Source organism: Phalaenopsis equestris, unplaced genomic scaffold, assembly GCF_001263595.1.
Source record: "Phalaenopsis equestris unplaced genomic scaffold, ASM126359v1 Scaffold000002, whole genome shotgun sequence".
In the NCBI taxonomy this organism is placed as follows: domain Eukaryota; kingdom Viridiplantae; phylum Streptophyta; class Magnoliopsida; order Asparagales; family Orchidaceae; genus Phalaenopsis; species Phalaenopsis equestris.
Genome location: NW_018164444.1, coordinates 54,066,326 through 54,086,588, shown reverse-complemented (window position 1 = coordinate 54,086,588; position 20,263 = coordinate 54,066,326). Strand labels below are relative to the sequence as shown.

At 34.9% G+C, this 20,263-nt stretch overlaps 1 protein-coding gene across 1 annotated transcript; it reads left to right on the top strand.

Annotated features, from left to right (window-relative positions):
• Nucleotides 1–12,213: 12,213 nt before the first annotated feature.
• LOC110018015 (cationic amino acid transporter 1) lies at nucleotides 12,214–19,453 on the top strand. Its single transcript, XM_020715223.1, has 4 exons — nucleotides 12,214–12,313; nucleotides 12,977–13,407; nucleotides 17,133–17,835; nucleotides 18,568–19,453. Exons 2-4 carry the CDS (start codon nucleotides 12,993–12,995, stop codon nucleotides 19,247–19,249), a joined length of 1,800 nt encoding a protein of 599 aa, XP_020570882.1. The 5' UTR covers nucleotides 12,214–12,313; nucleotides 12,977–12,992; the 3' UTR covers nucleotides 19,250–19,453.
• The last annotated feature ends 810 nt before the right edge of the window (nucleotides 19,454–20,263 follow it).

Genomic DNA, 20,263 nt, shown 5'->3' with positions numbered 1-20,263 from the left:
TGAAGGTAGTTCCTTTGTAAGGAGATCATAGGATTAATCAAGCCGATGAAGTCAAGCTATCCAAGTCAAAAATAGGCGTGGGGATGGTCAACTGATGCCAGCCAACTTATTCGGAAGCTCAGAAGGAGAGTGTCCATATTTTCAACTGAGAGAAAGCTGACTCTATGCAAAAACTTATCTATTAGGAGAGCCAATCCGTTGGAATGGTTATTTCCACAACATCTAATATCCAAGGGAGACATACTTCCTGCCAGAAGTACGATCTTTGATCCCATCACGTTTGGCCTAGCTAGCTAAGTAGATGGAGCCCTACCGACCAATATAATTAACCAAGATAATTTACCAAGCAAGTCAAGATCAGACAACCAAGCTTTGAGCCAAACGAGCTAAGCTCAGTCAATCAAGCTGAGCCACATGAGCAAAATCAAACAAGCCACGTCAATTTGAGTCGATGGAGCCAGAAAATGACCACATGATGACTTATCACATATGAAATAACAAAATTCATTCCAATACAGACCCTATACAGGTAGAACATTTTAGTTATTTAGTTAAAAGTAAATAAATATGAAATTTGTTCTTAAGAAAATTACTTTATCCTCCCTCTTTTTTTTATTTTGAATATATCCAATTAAAAAAAAAAATTCAATTTATGAGCTTTCAAGGCTTATCAGCCATGTTGGAAAGCCTATGCCCCTCACCTTTGCTCCGTCACATCCATAAATCACCAACCTCACCTTTAAAATCCCTTCATCTCTTCTTTAAATTGAAAAAAAATATTATCTCAAGAGTATTGATTCATTAGTACTTTAATAGTAGGGTGCCGCATATGTAATGGTCCCACCGTGGTGTTACGTGGCACCCCATATGCTGAAGTAATATTTTTTTTCCTTTAAATTGGGTCATCTACATACATGCCACCTAATTCTTATGCATTTACATATCTAACACTCTCTATTTCTTATATTTTGACCATCCAAACCTTTTATATCATATAAAATTTCACTATTTCAACTTAAAAAAAATGAAATACACATTTTCTCACAAAAATAATGCTTATCCGCAAAAGTTGATTGTAATTTGAATGATGAAACCAAAAGTCCAAATGCTACTATGCTGAGTCGTTTTCATAGCATTATCCGTTGACTAAAATTTAATGCCTTCAGCGCTACTGTCATAGCTTTATTCGTTGACTAAAATTTAGTACCCTAAAAAAAAAAAGGTTTTTTTTAAATATTTATTTGAAATGAAATATATGTATTTAATGCTCGTATTTTTATTTTGTTTAGATATAAAAATATTACATTGCTAAATACAAATTTGAAGTTAAATATATAAAAGCATGATAAAGCAGTGGTTTAAATGAAATTCCCCTTTACTATTTTTATTTTTTATCACTGAGTTGGTCCCTTAAAAGTGATAAATATTAATTTATATAGGTACACACTAGACTGGCCTGTTGCCGCGGCTGTGTGTCTGTGTGGACGTAGTTTCAATCATTTTTAAGTGTGCTAAATTACGATCTTCAGAGAGAGTGTTTCATCAACATACCACGATATATATATATATATACATCACTTTCCATTTAAATATTGTAAATCCATGTTAATTAAATTATGTTTGCTCAACATAACAAAATTTTGAAAAACATGCCTTTAGATAAAATTTAGAATTGAAGCATGCTTGGCGATTGACGGTGGTAGAGTAAGAAAATATCACACTATAATTCAACAAATATTCAGATGAAAGAAAATATCACACTATAAGGAGACACTAGAAGTTTTTACGTGAAAAATTTAAAAAGAGAAAAACCACGAGGTCTGAGTCAATAGAAGAGTTCTACTATAACTAGAGATTACAAATAGTTTCTTGTCTCACCAGTGGAGAAATGGTTACACAATCTTTTGAGCTTCAAATTCAATGCACAAATGAACTTATTGTCAGAAGAGAGTGGCGGCATATAGTGACCAGCGACAGCTAGAAAGTAGAAGTCGACGACAGGCGTCGGTGGTCGATGAGCTTTCAAGGCTTATCGGCCATGTTGGAAAGCCTATGCCCCTCACCTTTGCTACGTCACATCCATAAATCACCAACCTCACCTTTAAAATCCCTTATCTCTTCTTTAAATTGAAAAAAAATATTATCTCAAGAGTATTGATTCATTAGTACTTCAACAGTAGGGTGCCGCATATGCAATGGTCCCACCTTGATGCTACGTGGCACCCCATATGCTGAAGTAATATTTTTTTCCTTTAAATTGGGTCATCTACATACATGCCACCTAATTCTTATGCATTTACATATCTAACACTTGAACTCTATTTCTTATATTTTGACCATCCAAATCTTTTATATCATATAAAAATTTCACTATTTCAACTAAAAAAAAAAATAAAATACACATTTTTCTCACAAAAATAATGCTTATCCGCAGAAGTTGATTTTAATTTGAATGATGAAACCAAAAGTCCAAATGCTACCATGCTGAGTCCTTTTCATAGGTTTATCCGTTGACTAAAATTTAATGCCTTCAGCGCCATTTTAAGCGCCACTGTTCATAGCTTTATTCGTTGACTAAAAAAAAAGGGATTTTTTTTTTAAATGATGCCAAGGAATGAGTAAAATAATTTATTTGAAATGAAATATAAGTATTTTATGCTCGTATTTTTATTTTGTTTAGATATAAAAATATTACATTGCTAAATACAAATTTGAAGTTAAATATATAAAAGCATAACGAAGCAGTGGTTTAAATGGAAATTCCCCTTTACTATTTTTATTTTTTTCATTGAGTTGGTCACTTAAAAGTACACTGCAGCGGCCGTTCACACTTCTCACTGCAGCAGTTAATCTGTTTGTGTCTGTGTGGACGTAGTTTCAGTCATTTTTAAGTGTGCTAAATTACAGAGAGACTGTTTCATCAATATACCACGACATATATATATATATATATATATATATTACACTTTCCATTTAAATACTGCAAATCCATGTTAATTAAATTATGTTTGCTCAACATAACAAAATTTTGAAAAACATGCCTTTAGATAAAATTTAGAATTGAAGCATGTTTGACGATTGACGGTAGTAGAGTAAGAAAATATCACATTATAATTCAACAAATAGTCAAATGAAAGAAAATTATTAAAGGAGACACTAGAGGTTTTCACGTGAAAAATTCGAAAAGGGAAAAGCCACAAGGTCTGAGTCAATAGAAGAGTTCTACTATAACTAGAGATTACAAATTGTTTCTTGTCTCACCAGTGGAGATATGGTTACACAGTCTTTTGAGCTTCAAAGTCAATGCACAAATGAACTTATTGTAAGAAGAGGGTGGCGGCATATAGTGACCAGCGACAGCTAGAAAGTAGAAGTCGACGACAGGCGTCGGTGGTCGATGAAGAATTTATGCTGGAATATGAACATTATTTATAGACCCCACTCTCATGAGATGGGTGAGACACTATTTATAGACCCTTAATGTATGAAGAAATATGATCCACTTTGATCGGAGGAAGACCCGAAAAGATTCACTTGATCATGCAACATTTGATGGACATTTGAGCCTTAATGATGTCGGAATTGAGTCATCTTGTTTTCGTTGGATTAGTCTTGTCGAGATGCTCAATTTGACAATAAACTCATCATATTTGTCATTTGTTTAACATTTCAAAGATGCCCGAAAAGCTTCTAAAAGCTGTTTAATATTTTGATCGGGACTTGATTTAACTCAAATTGGAATAATTTTGTTATCTTTGGATTTATCTTATTGAAATGATAAATTTAACTACAAGTTTGCTCAAATAAGACTTACGAACGATTTTTTTATCAAAATTTAAGCATTTATTTTTGAAAAAGGTACATCGAGATTCTTGTCATGAATTGAGATTCATATGGATTTTAGAAATTTATTCATGCCTTATTAGTTGCTCCCTGTTTTTGATCTGGACCGAATTTGTACCTGGAAAATATTAAAATATTCGGATCCTCTTATACTTTTCGTGGTATTATTAATATAATACTAAATTTTGTACTTTATATATATATATATATATATATATATATATGTGCATTAAGAAAACATATATGGGAAATGAAAGGATGTTAATGGTAATCACGTGGGAAAGGCGTGATTATTAATGAGAAATAAAAGGTGTGCTGGAAACATATTTATGTACCCATCAAATTTCAAAGAAGAAATTTGGGAATATGAATATTAAACTCAACGGAGATTTTTTTTTATAACTGCAATAATTTTCTTTTAATGAAAATCATTTTTTTATGAATTTAAAATGAGGAATGCAAAATGTGATGGAAATCAGAAGAGCAAAACAGGGATGTAGGTTAAGAGAATTAACATAATTTTTATGTAAAAGAAAAGCACTAAATACGAAATATCTTTCTCCTTATCATTAATCAGTAATAAGTATATGAATTTATTTGTAGAAAGATTCAAATTGTGTTGTGTCAAATATGAGCAATATTATTCTTTAGCCTTAATATAGATGCTATAAAAAAACATTGTCTAATTTAAAGTTTGAAGAGTTCTGAAGACCGGTTAGGTAGAGAAGATACTAGCTCTCCCACTAGAGTTCTCTCGGTCCCCTCAATCTGGAGGCTAACATCTCTCATCAAAAACTAAAACAATAAACCAAGTTCGGGGCTTTAGTATGTCACTCTAAAGTCCTTTAACTCTACACCATTCAAAGATTATTTCTCTATTTATTTGCACTCAATCATATGAACTACATTCTCATTCATATAATCTCATGTGATTCTTTTCAATTGTTGACTGAGACAATATCATCCCGTTTCTTATATGTTCTCACAACAAATTTTAACATCTAGATGAGCCAGACCAAGAAGTCAATGAAGTGCATGGAATTAAATAATCACAACTTCTTCCCACATTAAAGATTAATACTCTCCACCACTTTAATTACTTATCATTTTAAGGAGAATTTTAAGAAGAAAGTTAAAGAAAACTACTCAGAATCCATGGAGAAAACAAAACCACACTTTAGTTTAAAAATAAAAATCATTGTCAAACCAACAAGAAGTCTCAATTAAAACCAAAAGTAGTTTAAAACAAAGATAAAAATTTATCTCAAATCATCCACCAAACTCTTGAAGTTCCTTTAAATCTCTTCTCTTCAAAAACTTCTCCATGAACTTCTTCAAGAATTTTTCAGGACTCTTTTAAAAGTCTCAACTTCCTTCTTTTATGTTCCAAGAGGTGTCTTGGTATCTGATACACTTAAAATATATAGTGTTTTTAGATATATTTTTATACCTATTTTTGAGATATTGTGATTTAATGGAAAATATTTGTGTGTGTTTTTTTTCAGCTATAAGTAAAAAAGTTGAAAAATGATAAAATAAGTGAAAACGGATCAAATTTGGAGCAAATATGTGAAATTTGTGCAAAAGTATTTTGGCGCCTAAGCGCCGGTGAAATAGAGAAGGCCGAGCCTAAGCGGCAGAGGCCCCGCGCTTAAGCGTTAGAGGCATTTATTTAGCGGTTTTCTTCATTTGACCGAATTTTGAAGAGACATTTGAGACACTTATTGACTAAAGAGGGTGGTTATGACCACTACGAAAGAAAATATTATTAAAAGACTTGTGAAAGGATGCATCCCTTGAAAAATACATCGAATTTGGACACATTTTGAAGAATTTCCAAAGCACCCCTTGGGAAATTTATAAAAGAAGGAAGTTAAGACATTTGAGATGGGTGCTTCAAGAGGAAGAGAGTGCTGAGTCCTGAGAAGATTTTGGAGAATCTTGTGGAGGATGCATCACTTGAAGAATACATTAAATTTGGACACATTTTGAAGAATTTTCAAGGCACCCCTTGGGAAATTTATAAAAGAAGGAAGTTAAGACATTTGAGATGGGTGCTTGAAGAGGGAGAGAGGAGAGAGTCCTGAGAAGATTTTGGAGAATCTTGTGGAGAAATTCAGACACCACAAATTTACTTTTTCCTTTTTGTTTTTAGTTTTATTGTGAGAGTCAAGAGTGTTGTAAAAGAGAAAAGATTCAAAATAACTTCAAGAGTTTCGTGGAGGATTTGAAATAAATTTTTATTTTTGTTTTTAAACTACTTTTGGTTTTAATCGAGACTTCTTGTTGGTTTGACAATGATTTCTACTTTTAAACTAAAGTGTGGTTATGTTTTCTCCATGAATTCTGAGTAGTTTTCTTTATCTTTCTCCTTAAAATAATAAGTAATTAATGTGTTTGATGGAAGTTATAGAGAGTATTAATCTTTAATGTTGGAAGAAGTTGTGATGATTTAATTCCATGCACTTCATTGTTTTTTTTATCTGACCGATTTAAATGTTAAAATTTGTTGTGAGAACATATAAGAACCGGGATGGTGTTGTCTCAGTCAACAATTGAAAATAATCACATGAGGTTGTATGAATGAGAATGTAATTCATATGATTTAGTGCAAATAAATAAGGAAATTAACTTTGAATGTTGTAGAGTTAGAGGACTTTAATGTTACAGGTTAAAGCCCAAACTTGGTTTATTGTTTTAGGTTCTGAAATGAGATGTTAGCCCCCAGGTGGAGGGAATTGAGTGAACTATAGAGTGAGAGCTGGTATCATCTGATACACAAAAAATATATGTATTTTTAGACCTATACTTTATACTTATTTTTGGTGATATTGCACTTTAATGGAAGGTATTTTTTATTTTTTCTTGTAGTTTGTTGATTTTTAGGACTTTTGTTGATTTTTACTTGTAGTTTGTTGATTTTTAGGACTTGAAGCAAAAAAAAAGCAAAAAGAATGGAATTTAGAGTCAAAATAACGTTTTTGAAGAAGTGTTCAACGCCGATGGTGCCAGACTGGGCGCCGAAGAGCAGCGCTGACGGCGCAGACCAACATAATAGATGTGAATTTTACTCAGCGCCGACGGTGCCAAAAGCAGCGCCGTCGACACCGTTTGACAGAGAGCAGCGAATTAAATTGCGATGCCGACACCAGTCACGCCATTTGAAGATGTACCGACTTATTGGCTTTGTACAGTGCATGTTAATCATTGTAGCATTTCAATCACCTGATATAACATTTATAAAAAGTAAAAAATTGCATTTTTTTCATCATTAACTTGCTTAATGCAATAAAAATTACGACGTCGCTTCTTGGGTTGTTTTGTCTCACTTCTTGTGTGTGTTTCCCAACTTTTAGGTTGTCGGTGTCTCACTTCTCGGGTATTGTCAATGTTGACATCTTCTGAGGCTTATGCCTTCTGAGGTTTTGTGGCTTCTCAATCACGCGGAAGTTTACAATCAAAGTTAGCACATGCATTTTCTTATACAAAGGAACCGAGCATCTTTTGAGGCTCATGTTACAGACATGCCTTCCAAAAATTATTTTTTGCTTTTTATAATTAAACCAAGCTCTCCAAACTGTAAACTATAGTCTATTCTGACAAGTTTTTTTGGAAAAAAATTCTTGAAAAATAAGCATATATTGGTTGTTAACATATCATACCTAGAATGATTACATGAATGTTCTGTTAAGAATATAAACATGGTCGACCCTAATCTTGATGTACATCCTGTTCAATTGACACATCAATAAAGGAAAAAGGAAATAAATTACTTAAATTGTGTTATGGATATCCTTTAATTAAAGTTGCATCAAGGTACATCTAATTTTTAACTTGCTTTTTCCAAGTACACTATTGAACATGATCAAGATTGATTCTATAGATCAAAGAATATCCTTTTATTCATCTCAAGAATGTTATGGTATTTAAATTGAATGATTTTAGACTCCTCAAATTTATCTAATCTAGATGCATATTTGAGTATAAGCATATTGGATTAAAATAATGTTTCATGTTTTAAATGATCCCATGAAGCTTACAACAATTCTCTTGAGTGTTTGACATAATCTAATTGCACTTGGATTATGACATTTTTAATATTATGTAGTGTATCATCAATATGTTTATTTTTTTTTACTTTAAGTTCATTGAAAATAGTACAATTGGTAGTAAAATTGACCATAAAAGTTTCTTATTCAAATGCTTGGGTCAAAATTCATACTTAATTAGATAGATTATTCATGTCATGTCATATAAACGTCATATACAAGCATCTATGCAAACATGAATATATATATATATAATATATATATATACAAGCTACTATAGTGCATTTGCCAAAAATGCTTGAACAAGAGTGTTTTTAGATTTGACCGATTAAATGAGAGACCTCATAAAAGGTAGTTAATGATAAATTCTTAGAAGACTTACATGTATATTATCCAGTCCTTTATTAATTTTCTATATAACAATTAAACATTATATTCACATTATAAAATTTTAATGTCAAAATCACATCAAAACATATGAATAAACATGTGCTTTAATTAAAAAAAAAATTATATTGGCAGCATATCTAAAATGATATTTGATGTCTTTAAAAAAAAAAATTTCATTTCACATGAATCTCGATATTATTTTAGCAGGAAATATTTCGATTCAAATTAAAATTCATGTAGACCGTCTCTACTAAAGGAAGTTAATGATACCAATATTGGTCCAATGTGTGCTTGATTAAGGCTATATCGAACCATTAAACCACCTTTGAAGGCTTTGGATAGTTAGTTGGATGGTTAGTGAATTCCAGTTTTGACAAACATTAGTCAAACCGAGCGTCTCGTCGAAATGAATCCAACGAGCTCAATATCACTTAGATCCCAATTTATTAAGGCCCTTCAATCCTAAGAGAACCCTCTATGATCAAAGAAAATCAATGTGGATCGTTCGACTAGGCGGTTATGGGAATTATATGCCAAATGACCAAAATACTTATCCTCTAAGAGCTAAAAATATACCCCTTTCTTCACTTGGAAGAGAGATGAGTAAAATTCAGTGTTATTATGGATAAAAGTTAGATGACAACTATCAGCCTTAATAGCCACCAACCACAGTCGACCACCGCTCGCCAACCGTCAACGACCACGGTTGGCTATCACTACTCACAATCATTGGTGAAATCTTTTCCCTATGAAGCATCCTAAATATAGTGTAATGAAGTATCTCGAATATAGTGTAAGAAAGTATGACGAATACAATATAATTAAGTATCTTGATTACGGTGTAATGAAAAATGTAATATTGAAGATCCGATGAAAATTGCTTACGACCGACGTATTCAGGCTACAAAAGCTTTCTCTCAACCTTCGAAATTTTCTCTGTGTCGTATACTAATAAGTGTTATTTTTGACGTAAAATAACAACCATGAGAGAATGAATATCATTATCGATCACGCCTATGTGACTAATTACGACATATCAGTTAACTGCTATTGCAGTTTCCAACTAGATATATATGACCAACTACGACTTATGTGGCTGACTGCTACTATAGCGACCAGCCATGACTTTATGACCCACTATGACTTCTATAGTTAATTGCTACTATAGCTTCTAACTACGATCTATTTGACAAAGTATGACCTAAATGAATAGTGATTACTGCAGTTACTAAGCACAACTTATGCATCCAACTACGGCCTAGATAGCTAAATGATAAAATAATTTCGAACTACGATCTCTATGATCATCTATGACTTGTGTGCCTAATTTCTACTATAACTACCAACGATGGTCTTTGTGACTATCTACAATCTATGTGGCTAACGGCTACTATAACTATCGACCACGTTCTATGTGCCCAATTAAGGGCTACAAAACCAACTTTTACTAAACCTTTCGAGTGCGACCTATGCGGTCAACTGATGTTATTGCAGGTATTAACCATGACATTTGTTACGAACTAAAACTTATGTGGCTAATTAATACGACAACTAACAATCCCAACTTATGTAACCAAATATGACTATGTAGTTATCTGTTATTGTAGCTCTCAATTACAACCTCTATTGCCAATTGATGCTACAACAACTATCAACCATAGAGTATGTATCCAACTTTGGTCTATATGGATAACTGTTAGTGGAACTGTCAACCACGGCATATGTGACCAATTATGTTTATCTTGCTAACTGCTTTTATAGCTTCCAACAACAATCATCCTGACCAAGTAACACTATTGCATTCACTAACTATGACTTATGTCACCAATTACAACTTATGTCCTCAACTGCTATTACGGCTCTAACTACAACTAATACTATAAACGAGTCGAGCTTGAGCTTGCTCAGGCTTGGCTCGTGTTTAGCACATTCAAAATTGGCTCGCACGAAATTGGGTAGTGTTTGAAATTGCTCGTGAACATTGTGTTTATGTTCGGTTCAAAATTGACTCATTTAAATTAATTAAAAAAATAAAAGTAGGGTTTTGAATTTGAACCTGCACCAATATCTGAGCAATAGAAGATGTAAAACCACATGACCACACAAGTTGTTATAATTTAAATTTAGATATATATAATATATTATTATATAAATATTATATGTAATTTCTTTATTTCTAGCTTAAAAGAATCGAACATGATCGAAAAAACGGTTGTTCATATTTGGCTAGTTTTTAATTCAAACTTAGAAAATTATTTATGTTATTCAAACATGAGCTGTTTATGAACAACAAATTTTGTTGACAGCCTTAACTTCTGCCTTTGTGGCCAACTAAAGCTATTGTAGACACCTGCTATGACTTTTCTGGCTAACAAGTACAGTTAGCAAGGTAGTGAGACCGAGCATCAAATTGGAAGAAAGAAAGACTCAAAATTCATTGGTTCAACTGAGGTTGAACTGACGACGTAATAAATATAAAATTTAATTAAATATATTTTAAATAATGCATAATGGTATTGTAAATTAATAATACAAATATTTTTTAGCTAGATTTGTAAACAAACCAACATAAATAATTATTTGTTCGTTCGTTGTGGGCTATTTTGACTCAAAATAATTAAATAATAAAATTATAATATTTATTCATATCTTTGTATAATATTTTTTTATATGTCTTAAACAAATTCTATTTTTTATTTTAAAAAATTATTTGAGTGGTCTATAAAAAATACATATTTAGTAGTTAGATATGTAATTAAAAAAAAATTTGGCGGTATGCATGTAAATATTCCTAAAAATCTTGCATATTATTCCCATGCATATAATTTAATAATTTATTGTGATACTTTTTTATCCCACATCTACATTTTTGTCTTTAGAGATCCTATATATCTCTATAAAATATAAAACTTGGCTGTGGATTTTCATAGCCATAAAATTACAATTCCATCATAACACTAACTTTGTAACATGAATTTTCCAAATAAATAAACATGAAAGATTCATTTGAATCATGACTAGTTGGCCGGTTTTAAGCTCACATCGTCGGTTCAGGCCGGTTTTAGTTAGGGGCGGTTTTTAGCCCGTCTAGAACCAGACCACTGGCCGGCGACCGGTTGTAGGGCCGGTTCAGTCCAGTTTTTTAAACGGTGCTATTGAGTCTTCCAACTACGCTCTTTATAACTAATTACTGCTATTGTAACAATCACCTACTATTAATGTGGTCAACTATTATTATTATGATTGAAAACTATATATTTTGTTGCCCAATTATATATATTATTGTTGATGTACTATTGTACATATGTGATTATTCACCTTGTATTATATCTTTTCTAATTTAGGAAAGAGATCATATATTTATAATCACATAATTCTTTATAAGATTTGACAGCTTGATTAGCCTGAAAATGAAAAAAATAAATAACTAATTAAATATAATTAGAAATATATTTTGCTAAATTAAGAGATATAATTTTTATTTTTTTAGTAACTTAGTGGTCAGCTATTTATGAGAAAACCTAGCGAGATTCCAACGGGAATCTTCAATTGCGGCTGTCAATCGAGCACCGTAACAAATTTCTAAATATATTAGGATCTAAATCTGAAAAATGGAATTTGGAACGGCGGCCAAGAGATTCGGAATCTATTCACAGCCGTTGGATCCTACTGGAATCTTTAATTCCATGCGGATTCTTCTCCCGCATAAAACAAAAGTCGCAGGGCCAACTTTCTGTTCACATTAGTCGCCTCTCGGCAGCCGTCGAAACGAGGAACCAGCCAATCGGACGGTTCAAAATGATAATCACACAATGACATTGCGCGGGAACCGGAAGATGTGTTCTGTAAGCCTCAACGCCACCTGGCAGTCAAATCTACCCGCTAGGGCGGGCGCAGTTCTAGGCCCAAGACGCGCGCCTTCATAAATATCTCTCCTTTCTTTTTCTCTTCTCTGAGACACAAAGCTCTACCTCCTTTCGACTTTCTTCTCCGGCGATATTCGGAATCCCGGCGCCGTATATTGTACGGAGGTAGGTCAGCCATCGGCCTAATTCGATTCTACGGTCCTCCTCAAACCAATTTTTTTTTCTATTTTTTTCAGCGTTCCGTCTGATCTATTCCTCGATTAATTTTTTTAATAATTCGTTGATCGTTACGTATTAGCTTTCTGTTAACTACGCTTTCCAATCTAATTCATGTAAGATTCCGTTTCGTTTCAGGAATTCCTTGGATTCTAGCGTAATGGATTGATTATTATTCGTTTTTAGATTGTTATAGCGAGTAACGCCGAACAGATCATCAGGATTTACTTATTTTTAAAGAACTTTATGACGTGATTTACATAGTTTTTTGTCATTAAACATCAGCTAATTGCGGCCATTCATAAACACAAACCCTCGCTTCCGTGTCCTCAAATTTCGATTCATTGTGGCTAAAGAAATCCTCTCTTCCTCCTGTATATCTTCTAAAAATTTCTGTGGTTTTGTGGAGATTAGATGTTTTCACTCCGTATTAGTTTCTCTGTTTTTATTCCTAAATTGCAAAAGTAATTGCGATGACCAGAAACCCTATGTCTCCTTGTTCGATAATCCAGTCGTCTTCGATAATGCCCTGTTTTTTTCCCAATTAATAAATCGCTCCATTCGTTTCAACTGAAATCTAACCGATCTCCATTTTTATTCATGCAAACGCAGTTGAGATTGAGAAAATATGGGAGCCGAAGGAGATGGCGGCGGATCAGGATCGAAGCGGCGGGGCTGTTCGTGCACGAAAGACGATTTTCTGCCAGAGGAGTCCTTCCAGAGCTGGGGGAATTACGGGCGTGCGCTGAGAGAGACCGGGATGCGCCTCCGAGATCGGCTTGTGACGAGATCGTTGGAAACGACGGAGCTTACGGAGGTGAGGGCACGAAGCGGACACGAGATGAAGAAAAACCTTTCGTGGTGGGATCTCATCTGGTTCGGAATCGGAGCTGTTATCGGAGCAGGGATCTTCGTTCTCACAGGACAAGAGGCTAAGGAAGCCGCTGGACCAGCGGTGGTCCTCTCATTTATTGTGTCAGGCGTTTCCGCCATGCTCTCCGTCTTCTGCTACACTGAATTTGCCGTCGAGATTCCCGTAGCAGGTATTCATGACTTTTTATTAATGTCGGATAATTACAGAACAGATCATCTGAAATATTGCTATTTTTTTAGCGCTTACTTTTCTCAGTATGATTTCACACTTAATATTTAAATTTCCTTTACATTTCACGTAAAGTTTTATTTGTTTGATTGGCCGTAGTCCACTCGACTTGCTATTAAAAATATATGCTCAATATTTGACCAAAATCTTCAGTATAATATGAAGGAACTTTAAATTAATCCAAGATGAGTCTAATATTTTTTTTATGGATAATTTATATGCTGCAGTATCTCAAACCAAACCTAAAGAGTTTAGATTTCATTATTTATTAATCTTCAACAAATTTTCGATATCCCACACAAAACTGGATGCATGGCACAGATCTAGATGTAGTTTTTTAAGCAAGAACTATTTAAACTCTTATAAAGAGTCTTCAAAAGCTCCGATTTCAATAAATTTATGGTCAAATTGAGTGACTCGATGAGACAGAGTGAATGATACCAAATTTTTTTTCAATTCGAGTTAAATCAAAGCTCAATCAAAATATTAAACAACTTTTGAAAGTTTTCTGAACATATTTAGAATGTCAAACAAAAGTCGAATCAAGTATCTCGACAAGACGAATCCAGCGAGCCCAACATTGCTCAACTCTGACATCATTAAGGACTCAAATGTCCATCAAACATCATCTAATTGAAGGAAGTTTCTCAATCTGTCTGATCAAATTGATTCATATTACTGCATTAATTACATTTTCAACACTATAAATAGAGCTCCACTTGTCTCATAAGGGAAGCTTCATTTGATCATTAGTCATTCATATTCCTGCATTAATTACACTCATAAAACTTGAATAAGAGTTTGAATATTTGAAAAGGAGTTGAAGACCAACACCACCATCACCGACTACTGTTGACCATCACTAATCTCTGTCAATCACCGACTACTGTCGACCATCTTTGACCGTCGTCGACCACCACTGCCCTCCGTCAATCGTCGTCAATAATCGCCAACCATCATCGACCACCATTGACCAACCGCAACAAAACGCTATCGGTCGCTGTCCGTTCCTAGCAACAAATTTGATCAACATGTCTAAGTTGTAACTTGGAAAACTTAGTATTTTTTTTCTTTCTATGGGACAGATGGTTGCAACTGTAATTATTTTTTTATAGTAAAATTTTTCAGCTAAGTTAGACCTCATGATTTTTCTCTTTTGGGGTTTTCAACACAAAAACTTCTAGTGCCATTCTTAGTTCATTTCTCTTTTCTAAGTATGTGTTGAATTTTTTTTATCACGCTCAGACGTTTGTCTGTTATTTTATTGAGGCGATTTTTTAACATGCATCGATTTTGATGAAATTTTGATAAGGGTATCACTACCTAATTCTTTTTGAATTAGCTCATATTTGATAGATGGGCTGCACTTAACTAATTAAGGTAAATATATTTGATAGTGAAAAAAACTGGTTCTGAACAAATTTATTCACTAATCATTTAATTATATATATTTTTAATTTTAATTGTAGTTTCACATAGGGACAGTAAATTTTTTGAATATTTTTGCCTCGATCATTTTCAATTTTTTTTTGTTTTGCAAAAATTATTCGCTGTCTACTCAATACCTCTTCCTCAACTTGTTGTATGGGAAGTTATAGTCTTTTATTCCCGGATCAATGAGTTTTTATGATTTTCTTAGATATGTAAAATCTATTGTATGTATTTTGATACTTCTTTTATTTTCTCTCATTTGAATAGGAATTTGTACTTACTATGTTAGGTGTTGGGCACGAAAATTTGTGTGTTGTGTTTTGTAAAATTCCTATCTATAATAATGAGTACAGATGGTACTTTTCGGGTAACCTTTTGGCGCTTTGGCTTTTCATTCAAGGTTAAGTGATCGAATATTACGACCTAGTTAACTAAGGGTTATTTCTTCAGATTTTTTTCTTTCAGATTTGGGATCGATTAGAAGTTGACTGCATGAATCATGTTCGAGGTAATTGGATCAAATGTCTTCTGATTCCAGTATGAATTTAAGATGATTCTCATAAACGACCTTGATAAAAAGAATTCATAAGAGTAAAACGGCAAACCTTCAGTTAGAAATAAGGCTGTGTATTTGATTAAAATTTGAAAATAACTCCAAATTTGGATTTAAAAGTTGAAGCTGAACTAACTAGAAAGCCATGCCTAGTTTTAGATTATGTACATTCAAATTTTTTTTTTTGGAGGGCTTCGATGGTGTTGTTCGTTCGAAATTTTATAAATAATTTGCTAGAAAATTTACACAAGTATTTGTGCATGTATTATAGTATAACTCATATCAATATTACAGATTCAAAGTCACCATCTTGGTACATTGTTTAATAACCATCTTGGTACATTTGTTTAATGAGAAGTGATTACTTATGATGCTACAAGGCGATAGGATTGCACTGAGAAAAAAAAATTAAAACAAGGAGGTAATAAAAAATTCAAGAGATTTTTAATTTATACTCGAAACAAGAAATTTTGTATTTGTCGCACATAAACTTCACTATTTATGGAGAAAGCACCCATTTTTCGGGCGTTGGAGTATATTGACGAAAGAAAAGGACATGATCGTGTCATATAAAGAAATCTGAAACTCCCATATTTGCAACATATAAAGGGCTTTGAAGGCAACTATAAAATCACCACGTACAAAGATCCCTTAAACTCCTATCTTGCTCCTCCTTCCACTCCTCGATCTCACCTGAAAACGAAGGAAATCCTATCTTTCTTCTCTGGCGGCGACGAGATCGTTGGCAACAACCGAATCATGATGTAAGATCTCCAAGACTCCCATCTTGCGCCTTCATTCTCATCCCACCCGAAAATCAAGGAATTTCTGTCCTTTTCTTGTAGTGGTGACCACAACTTACAAAAATTTACGCTTAAGACAACCACAAAATTGTGGTGTACAGAATTCTCTAAAACTCCCATCTCTCTCTACCTTCGATCTTAATTGATGTTGACCATGACATTAACGGCGGATGCTAATTTTATGAAGTCAACTTCTAACATTATGTCGTCATTCTATTGTTGTCTTTAGAGGCCTTTGTACGTTGTGAAGATGGGAGTTTCAACGTTTTTATACGACGTGATCCGGTTTCCTTCTGAAAATATACTCGAACGTCGTAACAATGGGTGTTTTCTCATAAATAGTGAAGTAGGTGCGACTTATATAAAGGTTTTTTTTTTCAGGTACTATGTAAAAATCTCCTAAAATTTTTATTAGCTCTATTTTCTTCATTTTTTTTACCTTGGTGTCATGCTATCACCTTATAGCATTAGCAATCAATTCTTATTAAATAAAGTTATCAAGACGGTGAATTTTAAGTTATTTTGATATGATTGATATCTATAATACAGGCACAAAAGTTTGTGTAATTTTTCCAGCAAATTATTGATAGAATTTTGAGAAAAACCTGCAAAGATCCGCAAAAAATATATTATCTACATAATCTTAAATTCATACCGGAATCAGAAGAAAAATTGATCCAGTTATATCGAACATGATTTATGCAGTCAACCTCTATTCAATCCAAAATCTGAAACAAACCTGAAGAGACTATATATCATCTCGAGAAGCGTCACACATTTGCTGTCTCTTATTTTACAACCTTCCCTCTACTCTGTGCTAAAAAAAATTCTTTTTTTCCTTCAAATTGTATGGAAACTGATGCTGAAACTCCGACGCAGGGGGATCATTCGCTTACCTACGGGTGGAGCTGGGCGACTTCATGGCTTTCATCGCCGCCGGCAACATCCTCCTCGAATATGTCATCGGCGGCGCCGCCGTAGCCCTAGCCCGTTCATGGACCTCTTACTTTGCCACATTGCTCAACCACCACCCCAACGACTTCCGCATCCACGCCACATCCCTCTCCGCCGACTACTCCCGCCTCGACCCCATCGCATGTCTCGTAATCGCCATCATCTGCATCTTCGCCATCATCTCCACTAAAGGAACCTCCCGCTTCAACTACATCGCCTCCATCGTCCACCTCGCCATCATCCTCTTCATCATCATCGCCGGCCTCACCAAGGCCAACATCCACAACCTCACCCCTTTCACTCCGCTCGGCACCCGCGGCATCTTCTCCGCCTCCGCCGTCCTCTTCTTCGCTTACGTCGGCTTCGATGCAGTCTCCACCATGGCAGAAGAAACTAAGAATCCTGCCAAGGATATACCCATCGGACTCGTCGGCGCTATGTCGATCACCACAGCGTGTTACTGCCTGCTTGCTCTGGTGCTTTGTTTGATGCAGCCCTACACCGAAATTGATACTGATGCCCCCTTCTCGGTGGCGTTCTCCACCGTGGGCATGGACTGGGCTAAGTATATTGTAGCCTTCGGTGCGCTCAAGGGCATGACCACCGTCCTCCTCGTCTCCGCCGTGGGGTAAGCAACGCTGCATGATTGTGCTATAATCATGTATTGAATTAATAACCAAAATTTAGAACTTTTATATAACAATTATTAAAAATTTTAAATATAACATTTTGGCTACTTAAATTTAAAATATAAGCATCAAAAATCCAAAATTTTATTTTCTTTTAAAACAGGATTGATCAATCTTGTGCCTTACATGAGCTAAGCCGGCTAGAGCTTGGCTCTTTAACAAGCTCACTAGTCGAACTTATCGAGCCATGAGCACGAGCTCAAACTTGAGCTCATTTATTTAACAAGCTCCAATTCGAGCATGTCAATGCCCGGCGGTTCACTGGCTTGGCGAGCCAACTTGATTAGCCTATTTTTAGTTATTTTGATGTATTTTTCGGTGGCACCCACTGCAGCCTCCTCTTTCTCCAATCACCAATACTTCTCAAGGAGCTCATGTAAAAATTGAATTTTTAGTTCAACCTTGAGGAGTGGCTCACAAGCCAGCTGCTACCATTACGAGTTGAGCTCAAGCTCCCAATTTGAGCTTTAATCAGAGCTCTAGCTCACAATTTGGCAAATAAGCTGAGCTTGATAAGGGCATGGCTGCCGTAGCTCAACTCAACTCTTTTTTATGCCTCTAGACTAGATCAATCCGTTATATTTAAAAATTAAATAATTTTTGAATTCTTGAAATATAAATCTGAAGTTTAGATGAAAATTTATTGATTTATTTTCTTTAATGCGGTGAAGTCAAGCTAGATACCTAACGCACATCGCTCGCACCCACATGGTGCCTCCATGGCTCGCCAACGTCCACCCACGCACCGGAACGCCCATCAACGCCACCGTCGTCATGCTCGTTGCCACCGCAGTCATCGCCTTCTTCACCAACCTCAACATCCTCTCCAACCTCCTCTCCATCTCCACCCTCTTCATCTTCATGCTCGTCGCCGTCGCCCTTCTCGTCCGCCGCTACTACGTCTCCGGCGAGACCACCCCCGCCAACCGCAACAAGCTCATCGCCTGCCTCTTCCTCATACTCTCCTCATCGGTCGCCACGGCTCTCTACTGGGCGTTGAGCGCTAAAGGTTGGGTTGGTTACTTTGTCACAATGCCGGTGTGGTTTTTATCCACTCTGGCCTTGCAGGTGACGGTGCCGGAGGCGAGGAAGCCGAAGTTGTGGGGAGTGCCGCTGGTGCCGTGGCTGCCGTCGGCGTCCATTGCCATAAACATATTTCTGTTGGGATCCATTGATGGACTTTCGTTCGCGAGGTTTGGGGTCTGGACTGTGCTTCTGTTGATCTATTATCTGTTTATGGGGCTGCACGCTTCGTATGACACTGCGAAGGCGTCGGAGAGGAGCAAGGAGGTGGCGAAGTTGGAAGAGGGGAAAGGTGTTGAGGCTACGGAGATTCACCCGACGGGGGAATGATGGGTGACTGTATTTGTGGGTTGGTAAGTATAATTATTTATCAAATGCATTAAGTAGTTCTTTATATATATTTTTATTTCAATTTATAGAAATGAAAAAAAAAAATTGTACAGTGAGAAAGTTTGATTGTGGTGTGTTCTGATTTAGGTTTGGTATACTCTTTAAGTGATGTTTTTGTTGTGTTGGGTCAAAAATGTCTTCATGTTTTACGTTAAATTGAGTTTTTTTTTTTTATTGTAATAATATATGTTTATATGTGGGAAAGTTGAATTTTACTGGTAACAAAGTGGTAATTAGAAATGTAAGTGTGCTTTGAACATGAGTCCGTAGCTCAAAAGAATGTTTGCTATCAACTAATTTACGGACCCTGCACTTGATATATCATAACCGTAGGGCTTTTAATTTGGCTAGTTGTTTGCAAACAGCTCGTGTTCGGAGCTGTTCATCTCGTTAAGCAGCTTGTGTTTGACTTGTTTGATAAGTCTAATGAGCAGAACACAAACAAATTTTTAAGCTCGAAATATAAACTAGCCGAACACAAACAAAAGTTTGTTCACTCTTGTTCCGCTCAAATTAGCTCGAATATATATATATATATATATATATGAGGCTATCTTACGAGCTCTGGTCACCTCTCATGCTTCTAAGAATTCGAATATCATCCTTCACTCGGGAGGAATCGAACTCCAGATCATAGGAGACTTATAACTGACAAGCAGATGACTCCCCGACCAACTGATCTGAGTACGCGGCCAATATTTATAATGCGTGAATATTCATAAAATTTAAAATTATAAATTTTAATTAATTAATTATTATACAAAATTTTTTTAAATTATTATTTTAACTTTTTTTAAAAAAAATTGATTATTATAATAATATTATATTATAACGAGTCAATTTCAAGCCAAACAAGAACATGGATAAATTTTTCTAGCCGAACATAAACACACTGTTCATGACGCATTTCGAATACGAGCAAATTTTGAATGAGCCCAGCCTGAGCTTGGCTTG